Raw genomic sequence first — 14,529 nt, forward strand, 5'->3', positions numbered from 1 at the left:
ATATGGTGAGGAACGTTAGACTACCTTTAAAACTGAACTTGTGTTTGTATTTTGTATTAACTGTAAATAGTGTTATAATATGGTGAGGAACGTTAGACTGTAACTTTAAAACTGAACTTGTGTTTGTATTTTGTATTAACTGTAAATAGTGTTATAATATGGTGAGGAACGTTAGACTGTAACTTTAAAACTGAAGTTGTGTTTGTATTTTGTATTAACTGTAAATAGTGTTATAATATGGTGAGGAACGTTAGACTGTAACTTTAAAACTGAACTTGTGTTTGTATTTTGTATTAACTGTAAATAGTGTTATAATATGGTGAGGAACGTTAGACTGTAACTTTAAAACTGAAGTTGTGTTTGTATTTTGTATTAACTGTAAATAGTGTTATAATATGGTGAGGAACGTTAGACTGTAACTTTAAAACTGAACTTGTGTTTGTATTTTGTATTAACTGTAAATAGTGTTATAATATGGTGAGGAACGTTAGACTGTAACTTTAAAACTGAACTTGTGTTTGTATTTTGTATTAACTGTAAATAGTGTTATAATATGGTGAGGAACGTTAGACTGTAACTTTAAAACTGAAGTTGTGTTTGTATTTTGTATTAACTGTAAATAGTGTTATAATATGGTGAGGAACGTTAGACTACCTTTAAAACTGAAGTTGTGTTTGTATTTTGTATTAACTGTAAATAGTGTTATAATATGGTGAGGAACGTTAGACTGTAACTTTAAAACTGAAGTTGTGTTTGTATTTTGTATTAACTGTAATAGTGTTATAATATGGTGAGGAACGTTAGACTGTAACTTTAAAACTGAACTTGTGTTTGTATTTTGTATTAACTGTAATAGTGTTATAATATGGTGAGGAACGTTAGACTGTAACTTTAAAACTGAACTTGTGTTTGTATTTTGTATTAACTGTAAATAGTGTTATAATATGGTGAGGAACGTTAGACTACCTTTAAAACTGAAGTTGTGTTTGTATTTTGTATTAACTGTAAATAGTGTTATAATATGGTGAGGAACGTTAGACTGTAACTTTAAAACTGAAGTTGTGTTTGTATTTTGTATTAACTGTAAATAGTGTTATAATATGGTGAGGTTAGACTACCTTTAAAACTGAAGTTGTGTTTGTATTTTGTATTAACTGTAAATAGTGTTATAATATGGTGAGGAACGTTAGACTGTAACTTTAAAACTGAAGTTGTGTTTGTATTTTGTATTAACTGTAAATAGTGTTATAATATGGTGAGGAACGTTAGACTACCTTTAAAACTGAAGTTGTGTTTGTATTTTGTATTAACTGTAAATAGTGTTATAATATGGTGAGGAACGTTAGACTGTAACTTTAAAACTGAAGTTGTGTTTGTATTTTGTATTAACTGTAAATAGTGTTATAATATGGTGAGGAACGTTAGACTGTAACTTTAAAACTGAAGTTGTGTTTGTATTTTGTATTAACTGTAAATAGTGTTATAATATGGTGAGGAACGTTAGACTACCTTTAAAACTGAAGTTGTGTTTGTATTTTGTATTAACTGTAAATAGTGTTATAATATGGTGAGGAACGTTAGACTGTAACTTTAAAACTGAAGTTGTGTTTGTATTTTGTATTAACTGTAAATAGTGTTATAATATGGTGAGGAACGTTAGACTGTAACTTTAAAACTGAACTTGTGTTTGTATTTTGTATTAACTGTAAATAGTGTTATAATATGGTGAGGAACGTTAGACTGTAACTTTAAAACTGAACTTGTGTTTGTATTTTGTATTAACTGTAAATAGTGTTATAATATGGTGAGGAACGTTAGACTGTAACTTTAAAACTGAACTTGTGTTTGTATTTTGTATTAACTGTAAATAGTGTTATAATATGGTGAGGAACGTTAGACTGTAACTTTAAAACTGAAGTTGTGTTTGTATTTTGTATTAACTGTAAATAGTGTTATAATATGGTGAGGAACGTTAGACTGTAACTTTAAAACTGAAGTTGTGTTTGTATTTTGTATTAACTGTAAATAGTGTTATAATATGGTGAGGAACGTTAGACTGTAACTTTAAAACTGAACTTGTGTTTGTATTTTGTATTAACTGTAAATAGTGTTATAATATGGTGAGGAACGTTAGACTGTAACTTTAAAACTGAAGTTGTGTTTGTATTTTGTATTAACTGTAAATAGTGCTATAATATGGTGAGGTACGTTAGACTGTAACTTTAAAACTGAACTTGTGTTTGTATTTTGTATTAACTGTAAATAGTGTTATAATATGGTGAGGAACGTTAGACTGTAACTTTAAAACTGAACTTGTGTTTGTATTTTGTATTAACTGTAAATAGTGTTATAATATGGTGAGGAACGTTAGACTGTAACTTTAAAACTGAACTTGTGTTTGTATTTTGTATTAACTGTAAATAGTGTTATAATATGGTGAGGAACGTTAGACTGTAACTTTAAAACTGAACTTGTGTTTGTATTTTGTATTAACTGTAAATAGTGTTATAATATGGTGAGGAACGTTAGACTGTAACTTTAAAACTGAACTTGTGTTTGTATTTTGTATTAACTGTAAATAGTGTTATAATATGGTGAGGAACGTTAGACTGTAACTTTAAAACTGAAGTTGTGTTTGTATTTTGTATTAACTGTAAATAGTGTTATAATATGGTGAGGAACGTTAGACTACCTTTAAAACTGAAGTTGTGTTTGTATTTTGTATTAACTGTAATAGTGTTATAATATGGTGAGGAACGTTAGACTGTAACTTTAAAACTGAAGTTGTGTTTGTATTTTGTATTAACTGTAAATAGTGTTATAATATGGTGAGGAACGTTAGACTGTAACTTTAAAACTGAAGTTGTGTTTGTATTTTGTATTAACTGTAAATAGTGTTATAACATGGTGAGGAACGTTAGACTACCTTTAAAACTGAAGTTGTGTTTGTATTTTGTATTAACTGTAAATAGTGTTATAATATGGTGAGGAACGTTAGACTACCTTTAAAACTGAAGTTGTGTTTGTATTTTGTATTAACTGTAATAGTGTTATAATATGGTGAGGAACGTTAGACTGTAACTTTAAAACTGAAGTTGTGTTTGTATTTTGTATTAACTGTAAATAGTGTTATAATATGGTGAGGAACGTTAGACTGTAACTTTAAAACTGAACTTGTGTTTGTATTTTGTATTAACTGTAATAGTGTTATAATATGGTGAGGAACGTTAGACTGTAACTTTAAAACTGAAGTTGTGTTTGTATTTTGTATTAACTGTAAATAGTGTTATAATATGGTGAGGAACGTTAGACTGTAACTTTAAAACTGAAGTTGTGTTTGTATTTTGTATTAACTGTAAATAGTGTTATAATATGGTGAGGAACGTTAGACTGTAACTTTAAAACTGAACTTGTGTTTGTATTTTGTATTAACTGTAAATAGTGTTATAATATGGTGAGGAACGTTAGACTGACTTTAAAACTGAACTTGTGTTTGTATTTTGTATTCATAGTAAATAGTGTTATAATATGGTGAGGTTAGACTACCTTTAAAACTGAAGTTGTGTTTGTATTTTGTATTCATAGTAAATAGTGTTATAATATGGTGAGGTTAGACTACCTTTAAAACTGAAGTTGTGTTTGTATTTTGTATTCATAGTAAATAGTGTTATAATATGGTGAGTTTAGACTGTGAATTTTTTAAAACTGTAGTTGTGTTTGTATTTTGTATTCATAGTAAATAGTGTTATAATATGGTGAGGTTAGACTACCTTTAAAACTGAAATTGTGTTTGTATTTTGTATTCATAGTAAATAGTGTTATAATATGGTGAGGTTAGACTACCTTTAAAACTGAAGTTGTGTTTGTATTTTGTATTCATAGTAAATAGTGTTATAATATGGTGAGGTTAGACTGTGATTTTAAAAACTATAGTTGTGTTTGTATTTTGTATTAATTGTAAATTCATTGGTAGTTATAATATGGTGAGGTTAGATTGTGAATTGTTTAAAACTGCAGTTGTGTTTGTATTTTGTATTAATCATGGTAACAGGGCTGGTGTGTTCTATACATAAATATTGATTTATTAACCACCAGCTACCTGGATGTCATACATTTGGTCATTGTGACATGTAGTCGAAAGGAAACCTGCTACATTTTTCCAAAATTAGCAGCAAAATTCTTTTATATGCACTTTTGCACAGACAGGACAACACAACCAATTAGAATGAGGAAAAAAAACCCCAGTCAGATAGTACCGTAGGTCAACCATGGGGGGTGGGGGATTGGATTAGACCCATCGACCCAAGTACCTTAGGCGATCATTCTATCAACTGAGCTAGATCATGCCCCTGGAATTAAAAATAAGAATAAATATTTAGTGATTTCCCTAGAAATTTGGCAAGGCATGGTAGACCAAACACTTTTGGGGCATTTTCAGCATTTTCGGGGCACTTGTATTTCATTAAAAATACACACAAATTAATTGAAATAAACATTAATGTAATTTATGTGCTTGCTTTAATAAATGAATGGCAAAAGATATAAAAGACATATTTTATTAATTAATAATACCTTTTTGGGTGTTTTATAAAGGCAATTTTAGAATTAATTAGTGAAAAAGGCTTGTTTAATCTCAGGGCAGCATGGTGCTGATTAAGGCAAGATGGTGCTAGACTATTGAGGCATGGTGCTGCACCATGCTAAAACAAGCTAGGGAAAACACTAATATTATCTTGCCAAAAATAAAATTTTAATGTGATTTTAACGAGTCATCCGAATTCGGGCAAGCAATATTTGAGGTTGTTAATCGGCCCTAGGACAATGTTCACTTATGTATGTCATAACATATTTGACACATGAGGTCAGTGTACTTACATGTCATTTAAATGTAGCTGAGTCTTAATTATTGCCACAAGATTATTTGGATTTTGTTTTCAACAGTTAAAACTACAACAAGCCGCACCTTGTGTAACAGTTACAGATTTGGTGTCACTCATAGGAATTGCCAATAGCTGCATCCATTGACTGTTCATCTCTTTTTTTTCTTCTTTTTTTTTTCTCTTTTTTTAAAAATTATTAATGAGTTTATTGCCCCCAGATCAGTTGACAGTGTCAAGGTTGGGGAGCCTTGAATCAATGCCTTACAAAAATAAATGTATATATTCATACCTTCTAGTTACATACATTTGAATTTATTAAAAACAATACATAAATATGAATACAATAATAGTTTTGATCTGAGGGGAACGGGATAGAGAATGGACAGATGAAATGAATGGGGGGAAAAAAAGAGGAAAGATAAACAGAAACTAAAAAAGAGAGAAAGACGCATGTATTATTTACTCGTATTGTAGATTAAGATTGGTTTTCTGGTTCTACTGAAGTTTTTGTATATCCAAGCAAGCCCAGATTTTCCTTCAGGTTAACAAAATGTGCAGTTATGAGATTGAATAAAGTAATATCAATTAATTCTCTGATTTTCAAGCAAAAAGATTCAACCATTTCTCCCATCTCATCTCAACACCACTAGAGCACACTGATGTATTTAATCATCGGCTATTGGATATCAAACATTTGGTAATTTTCATTTATAAGCTTAGAGAGGAAACCCACTACATTTTTTTCATATTAGTAACTATAGGGATCCAAAGTGAGTATACCATGTTACACAAGGAGGGGTGGGATATAGCCCAGTGGTAAAGTGCTTGCCTCATGTGCGGACAGTTTAGGATTGATACTCGTCATTGGGGTCCATTGGGCTATTTCTTGTTCCAGCCAATTGTGCCAAGTCCCACCCCACACTACTACTAGTACTTACAGTCATAAGGTAGCTGCCAGGTAAGATTGATCAGCCAGGTGCGAGTCAGAGAGTCGTTTAGGGCCTGCACCTGAACGTCTTTGGGTGGACTCGGGAAATCGGTGTGGTGAGCCTCTGTAACGAAATTTTTTTAATTTTCATACTCAAAATCAAAACATCAAGCAAAATAAATATTGAACCTGTAAGAAATATCATTTTCATAATTTGTATTATTTAGTGGAGGAGACTAAAAAGGAAAGGAATGTTTGTATAATGACACCTCAGCACATTATAAACTACAGTTAATTGGTTTTCGACACATAATGTACTGGTATTTCAACTTAAGGTTGATAGGAAAAGAGGAAACCTGCTTCCACACACACACACACACACACAAAACCCCAAAATTTTAGGATCTTTTATATGCACTTTCCCATAGGCAGGATAGTACATACCATGGCCTTTCATATACCAGTTGTGGTGTTCTGGTTAGGATTGGGGGGGACTCAGTCAGAGAATATGTTTACCAAGGTGATTTCGAGTCTTCAACCCAAGTACTGTACCTCAAGTGAGCCGTCTATATCGATCAAGCTAATTTCCACCACTCACCACAACAAGAACAAGGAAGGAAGGAAGAAAGGAAGGAAGTGTTTTATTTAACAACGCACTCAACACATTTTTTTTATTTATAATTATATGGCATCAGACATATGGTTAAGGACCTCACAGATACTGAGAGAGGAGACCCGCTGTCGCCACTTCATGGGCTACTCTTTTCGATTAGCAGCACGGGATCTTTGATATGCCTCATCCCACAGACAGGGTAGTACATACCACTGCCTTTGATATACCATTCGTGGTGCACTGGCTGGAGCGAGAAATAGCCCAATGGGCCCACTGACAGAGATCAATCCCAAACTGACTGCGCATCAAAGCGAGCGCTTTACCACTGGGCTACCACAATACGAACAAGTTCAAATAAATAAAATATAAACTAACTTCATTATTCACAGAAGATTGGGACATAACCCAGTGGTAAAGTACTGGCCTGATGCACAGTCGACATAGGATCGATCCTGCCGATGGGCCCATTGGACTATTTCTCATTCTAGCCAGTGCACCACGACTGGTATATCAATTAAAGGACGAGGTATGCACTATCCTGTCTGTGAGATGGTGAGCATATAAAAGATCCCTTGCTACTAATGGGAAAATGTAGCGAGTTTCCTCTCTAAGACAATTTATCAAAATTACCAAATGTTTGACATTAATGAATCAATGAGCTCTAGTGGTGTTGTTAAACAAAACAAACATGAACTTTTATGATTCATAGAATTTAAACTCATACTCAGCCTACTCCCCCCAAAATAATTTTCTCCCTTTTTTTTTCATTTATTTTTATTCCAACTTTTTAAAAATAAATAAATATAAAATAAAAATGTATTTGTACAAACGCTGCAAGCCTACTGTGTTTATACCAAATAACAGTCTTAAAGACAGGAAAGTGAGCACACCAAATCCTGTTTAATGGTAGTCTGATCTTCAGAAGCAAATCAATACGCCATCCTTGTATCGTATGTTTATCAGAGTGTGCAGACACTAATCTTTATTAACCGCATTTCGAAGAAGACCCCAACTAGTGCAGAAACACCAGTACACTGAAGTCGCAAAATACTGGCAATTAATTCAGTTGAACTAGATTCTGGAGTTTGTATCCAATTAAGGTTCAAGCACACTGTCCAGGACACACATTTCAGTACTAGTAGTAGTAGTGGGGTTGATTAGTATGCGGCAAGCAGATATTTTTGTTGACTATATACTACTGCTGCATGTATATTCATTGAATACTTTAAAGTAAAAAGTAACGTAACGTGTGTTTTATTTAACGACGTCACTAGAGCACAGGCACTTCCCACAGGCAGGATAGCATAAACCATGGCCTTTCTTGAACCAGTTATGGATCACTGGTCAGTGCAAGTGGTTTTCATCTACCCAATGAGCCTTGCGGAGCACTCACTCAGGGTTTGGAGTCGGTATCTGGATTAAAAATCCCATGCCTCGACTGGGATCCGAACCCAGTACCTACCAGCCTGTAGACCGATGGCCGAATACAGTGAAGTGAACAGAAAATAAGGCCTATAATACCACCAAATCAAATCATATAGAAAAAGTTTGTTTTGTTTAACGACACCACTGGAGCACATTGATTTATTAATCATTGGCTATTGGATGTCAAACATTTAGTAAATTTTGTCGTATAGTCTTACAGAGGAAACCTGCTAAATTTTTCCATTAGTAGCAAAGGATCTTTTATATGCGCCATCCCACAGGCAGGATAGCACATACCACTGCCTTTGATTTACCAGTCGTGGTGCATTGGCTGGAACGACAAATCATATAGATGACAATAGCAACATATGTGATAAAAACTGCTAAATGCAATATTCCAGTCAACATATATGTATACCATGGGGCAAGGATTTAGCTCAGTCAGTTGAGTGATTGCCTGTGGTGCTTCGTGGATCCATTCAGCTGATTGGGTTTTGTCTTGTTTCACCGGCCTCAGTGGCGTCGTGGCAGGCCATCGGTCTACAGGCTGGTAGGTACTGGGTTCGGATCCCAGTTGAGGCATGGGATTTTTAATCGAGATACCGACTCCAAACCCTGAGTGAGTGCTCCGCAAGGCTCAATGGGTAGGTGTAAACCACTTGCACCGACCAGTGATCCATAACTGGTTCAACAAAGGCCATGGTTTGTGCTATCCTGCCTGTGGGAAGCGCAAATAAAAGATCCCTTGCTGCCTGTCGTAAAAAGAGTAGCCTATGTGGCGACAGCGGGTTTCCTCTAAAAACAGTGTCAGAATGACCATATGTTTGACGTCCAATAGCCGATGATAAGATAAAAAATCAATGTGCTCTAGCGGCGTCGTTAAATAAAACAAACTTTACTTTTGTCTTGTTCCAACCAGTGCACCACAACTGGTCAAAGGCTGTGGTATGGGAAATTGCATATAAAAGATCCATTGCTACTAATGGAAAAATATAGCGGGCTTCCTCTCTAAGACTCTGTCAGAGTTACCAAATGTTAAGACATCCAATAGCCAATGATTGATTAATCAATGTGCTCTAGTGGTGTCATTAAACAACCTCTCACACTTCAAGTAAATCAGCCTGGGATCGATACTCGTCGGTAGGCCCACTGGAATATTTCTTGCTCTAGCCAGTGCACCACGACTGGTATATCAAAGGCTGTGGTATGTACTATCCTGTCTGTGGGATGGTACATATAAAAGATCCCTTGCTGCTAATCGAAAAGAGTAGCCCATGAAGTGGCAACAGCAGGTTTCCTCTCTCAATATATGTGTGGTACTTAACCATATGTCTGAGACGCCATATAACTGTAAATAAAAAAATTTGAGTGCGTCGTTAAATAAAACATTTCTTTCTTTCTTTCCTTCCTTAACCATGTCCGATGCCATATAACTGTAAATAAAATGTGTTGAGTGCATCGTTAAATAAAACATTTCCTTCCTTCCTTCAAAGGGACATATCCTATTTTTTAAACACTAAGGTATATTTTTTACTATAATAGCCGTTTTTTAATAACTGAAATCATACTTTACTTAGATTTTATGGTTTAAATTATCAATTTCCGTACATTCGGAGTGTCTTTTGTCATCCTGGTATCTCATTTCTCATATTTTTAAAAACGCACGTGCGTCAGAGACGTAACAGTTATGGAGTCGAGTTGTAGTCCATTTTCAGAGGGTATTTCACCGTTTCAAAGTCACAGACTCATGTTTCACTCAATTGTAACTTTATCCAAATGTGTTTCAGGTTTGTAGATTAACTAAAGTTAGTGTTAATTTTCACGAGTTGAAACTAGGGTATGTCCCTTCAAGTAAATCAGAAAATAAACTGGGGGATTATGCTGCTAGTTTCAGATGTAATGGCTGCCCTAGTTTCAAACAAAATTAGCATCCAAATTTTAGTAGGACCCCAAACAATAGTGGCTGGTACATTGATACTACAGTGAAACCTCTAAAAACCCGGACCATCTGTAAACCGGAATTCCCTCAAAACCAGAAGTTTTTTTGTGGCTCCCTTTTAAATATCTGAACAGAAGATAACCTCTCTAAACCGGACACCTCTTAAAACCGGACATTTTACTTGGTCCTGAGGGTGTCTGGTTTAGAGGAGTTTAACTGTAGTTCAATTTAAATTACAGGAATTTACTGGTCAGATGAAACAACATTTTATGACTTATGACAAGTTCTGTCACATACAGACATGACAGGGCAGGGGGACTGGGGGTTCGACCTTCCAATAATTCTGAATAAAAAATATTATTTGTAGTAATCTTAAGGTAGAGATGAATTTTAGTTGTAGGATGCAGGAAATTGCATTTTAGGACATCTAGTTTTCAAAAATTTATGGGGAAGCATACTCTGAACCCCCATGAAACTTTGCTTTGCACCCTTGATCTCAGTTAGCCCCCCTCCAATGTCTACTTGCTTCCGTTGTGCCTGACATATCTCACCAATGGCAGGCATGGTCTTATTTAATGAGACATTCAAAGTTAGGTTCATTTCGAACTTTGACCTGGTGAAATGTTATTTGGTATACTGCTGCCTACAGTCCAGCCATCAAAATATGAACACAAAGCATGAAGTACTGGTTGGAATGGGGAAAACACTGTAGCACAAAACATAAAGTACTAGTTGGAATGGGGAAAATTGTAGCACAAAACATAACATACTGGTTGGAATGGGGAAAAACATTGTAGCACAAAGCATGAAGTACTGGTTGGAATGGGGAAAACACTGTAGCACAAAACATAACATACTAGTTGGAATGGGGAAAAACATTGTAGCACAAAACATAACATACTGGTTGGAATGGGGAAAAACATTGTAGCACAAAACATGAAGTACTGGTTGGAATGGTGGAAAAACCCACTGTAGCACAAAACATGATGTACTGGTTGGAATGGGGGAAAACATTGTAGCACAAAACATGAAGTACTGGTTGGAATGGGGAAAAACATTGTAGCACAAAACATGAAGTACTGGTTGGAATGGTTTAAAAACCCACTGTAGCACAAAACATGATGTACTGGTTGGAATGGGGAAAAACATTGTAGCACAAAACATGATGTACTGGTTGGAATGGGGAAAACATTGTAGCATAAAACATGAAGTACATTATGTGGCCACACCATTATAAATTTTATGGGCAGTCATAGAAGGTGGCGGATTTGTTCTATAGCTCAGTTTGTAGACCACTTGCTAAGATGCTTGTCAATACAATGGATTTTTTCCCGTCCCAACCAGCACAGTCCTATCTGAAGAAAGAGGGTTGGGATTTAGCTCAGTCAGTTGAGTGTTCGCTTGAGGTGCTTGTGTTACAGGAACGAACCACATCAACTGACTGATTTATTATTTTTCCGGTCTCCAACCAAGTGGGTCAATGACCATAGTACATGTATGTGCTTTCCTGTCTGTGGGAAAGTGCATATAAAAGGATCCCTTGCTGTATTAGAAAAAAATGTACATGTAGGTTTCCTCTGATGACTATGTGTCAGAATTACCAAAAGATTGACATCCAATAGCCAATGAAGAATTAATCAATGTGCTCTAGTGGTGTTGTTAAACAATATAAATGATGTTTTTCTGTTAATGGAAAAATACAGTTAGTTTCTTCTGAAGACCATGCGTAAGACTAATGAAGTTTTATGTTGATTAATTAATCAATGACAGGATAGCACATACCAAAGCATTTGATATACCAGTCGTGATGCACTGGCTGGAACGAGAAATAGCCCAAAGGGCCCACTAATGAGGATCGATCCTAGACCGACTGCGCATAAGGCGACCATTTTATCACTGGGACCGGCCTCGGTGGCGTCGTGGCAGGCCATCAGTCTAATGGGTTCGGATCCCAGTCGAGGCATGGGATTTTTAATCCAGATACCGACTCCAAACCCTGAGTGAATGCTCCGCAAGGCTCAATGGGTAGGTGTAAACCACTTGCACTGACCAGTGATCCATAACTGGTTCAACAAAGGCCATGGTTTGTGCTATCCTGCCTGCTAATCGGAAGAGTAGCCCATGTAGTGGCGACAGCGGGTTTCCTCTCAAAATCTGTGTGGTCCTTAACCATATGTCTGACGCCATATAACCGTAAATAAAATGTGTTGAGTGCGTCGTTAAATAAAACACTTCTTTTTCTTTCTTTATCACTGGACTACCTCTCTATATGTTTGATACCAAATAGTTGTAGTTTAAAAGGTACTGCGGTGACAATAATAAAGAGTTATTTCATTTCCATCTGAATAAAAAGACATCACACCCAACTGTTTATATGCATGAATTCTTTACTGACGTATTGCCGATGAGGGTTTTTTCTTGATCCGTATAATAAGTGCGCATTTGAGAATTGACAGCATTGGCTACAAAATGTCATCTTTGACAAAACACACAGTGTGACCTAGAAGCATTTGAGACTGGTTAAGTTTCTTAGTAAGGTTATTGATTTTTGTTTAAATATAGCCAGCTTCAAGGTTAACATATTATTGTTGGTTTTTCGTCAACCCTCAGACGAGAAAGACTGATACTGGTCTTGCATGATTATAAATGGAAGGAATAAACCATTTACTACAGACTTACAGCGAAGATTAATTATGGTTCTGCATATACAGGATTGCCAAAGCAGGATGAGCTTTCTGTAAAAATGAAAATGGCTGGCTATTTTTCGAGCAAAATTGAATAGTTCTGGTTAATAAAAGAACGTAGATCTATGATTAAATAGTACTGAGGTTTAGGTGTGGCTATATCCATATATCATCTGTGTATATGTTTGAGCTATGGCAATTTGGAAGGAAGAAAATGTTTTATTTAACGACGCACTCAACACATTTTATTTACGGTAATATATGGTTAAGGACCACACAGATATTGAGAAAGGAAAGCCATTGTTGTCACTTCATGGGCTACTCTTTTTGATTAGCAGCAAGGGATCTTTTATATGCACCATCCCACAGGCAGGATAACACATACGATGGCCTTTGATATACTAGTCATGGTGCACTGGCTGGAGCGAGAAATAGCCCAATGGGCCCCCCAACGGGGATTGATCCCAGACTGACCAAGCATCAAGCGAATGCTTTACCACTGGGCTAATTCCTGCTCCTAGCATTTGCTGTCTTACATAATGTTATTTTAACATTTGGTCTAAAAAAAAGTTTGTTTTGTTTAACGACACCACTAGAGCACATTGATTTATTAATCAGTTATATGCACCCTCCCACAGGCAGGATAGCACATACCACTGCCTTTGATATACCAGTCGCAGTGCACTGGCTGGAATGAGAAATAGTCCAAATGGCCCATCTATGAGGATCGATCCCAAACTGACCATGCATCAAGCGAGCGCTTTACCACTGGGCTACATCCCGCCCCTGACAGTTTGTCTAGGAGGAAGTGGAAAACAACTACTTCTCTTGAATAGCAGTAGGGGCTATTTTATATGCACTGCCCCACATACAGTAAACACCAATACCTTTGACATACTCAGGCGGGACATAGCCAAGTGGTAAAGTGCTCGCCTAAAGTGCAAACAGTCTCGGATCGATCCCGGATCAATACCTGTCGGGGCCCACTGGGCTATTTCTAGCTCCAGCCAGTGCACCACGACAGGTATATCAAAGCCCGTGGTCTGTGTTATATCCTTGTTCATGTTCCACCTTAGGTAATGAGACAATGAGTCATCTGCTAGACTTAATTGGGAGGTTAAAGTTTGTTTTGTTTAACAACACCACTAGAGCACATTGATTAATTAATCATCGGTTATTGGAAGTCAAACATTTGGTAATTCTGACATGACACATGGTCATCAGAGGAAACCCTGCTACATTTTCCTAATGCAGCAAGGGATCTTTTATATGCACTTTCCCACAGACAGGACGATCAGAAAGCATAGTAATGCTTATAATAAAAAAGTAGAAAAGAATCTTTCAAATGTAATAAAAAGTGACCCCAAGCATATTTTTTTTAAATAATAAAAGGTTCAAAAAAAGTATTATCTAGCCCCTCCCTAGAAGAATTTTTCATTTATTTTAAGAATACCAATTGTTATAAAGATAATAATAATAATAATAATAATAATAAAATTCTTTATTTTCAGAGGGTAAACACATTCAGTACAAGGTGACTGGTCTCCCATGAGGCCCTCTCTATCTATACATGATATTATACATACATACATTCAAAGAAACAACATCAACATACATGTAATATGTATAGCATGAGGAACAATAGCACATATTATGAATATATAAATAATATTTAAATCAATTTGTTAAGAAACTTGAGTCAGTGATAACTCAATACATCATAATTATTTTAACAAACACAAAATCAACAACAAAGGTATATCTTAAAATTGATTATTATTTGAATAGTGCTTAAAATAACTGGATTTGAATGAGGCGAGGGATTGAGAATATTTTATCTTTGAAGGTAGTGTGTTCCACAGTTTAGCTCCCCTGCATGAAAAACTATGGCGATAAAATTCTATTCTTGGTTTTAATTCATAAAGGTGATTATGTTGAGTTGACCTCAGATTTAAGGAGTGAATTTCTGAAGTTGTTTGAAACATGAGGCAGATGATGATGAACCGGCCTCGGTGGCGTATTGGTCAAGCCATCGGACTACAGGCTGGTAGGTACAGGGT

At 35.6% G+C, this 14,529-nt stretch overlaps 1 protein-coding gene across 1 annotated transcript in view; it reads right to left on the minus strand.

Moving 5' to 3' along the window:
- Window positions 1–5,621: 5,621 nt before the first annotated feature.
- Window positions 5,622–14,529, minus strand: part of LOC121390365 — a 40,455-nt gene continuing 31,547 nt past the window's right edge. The window contains exon 3 of the mRNA XM_041522164.1: window positions 5,622–5,932. Coding sequence (XP_041378098.1) covers window positions 5,808–5,932 — 125 coding nt within the window. The 3' untranslated portion in view covers window positions 5,622–5,807. The remainder of the gene's footprint in view (window positions 5,933–14,529) is intronic.

This window comes from Gigantopelta aegis, chromosome 3 (assembly GCF_016097555.1).
Source record: "Gigantopelta aegis isolate Gae_Host chromosome 3, Gae_host_genome, whole genome shotgun sequence".
Classification (NCBI taxonomy): Eukaryota; Metazoa; Mollusca; class Gastropoda; order Neomphalida; family Peltospiridae; genus Gigantopelta; species Gigantopelta aegis.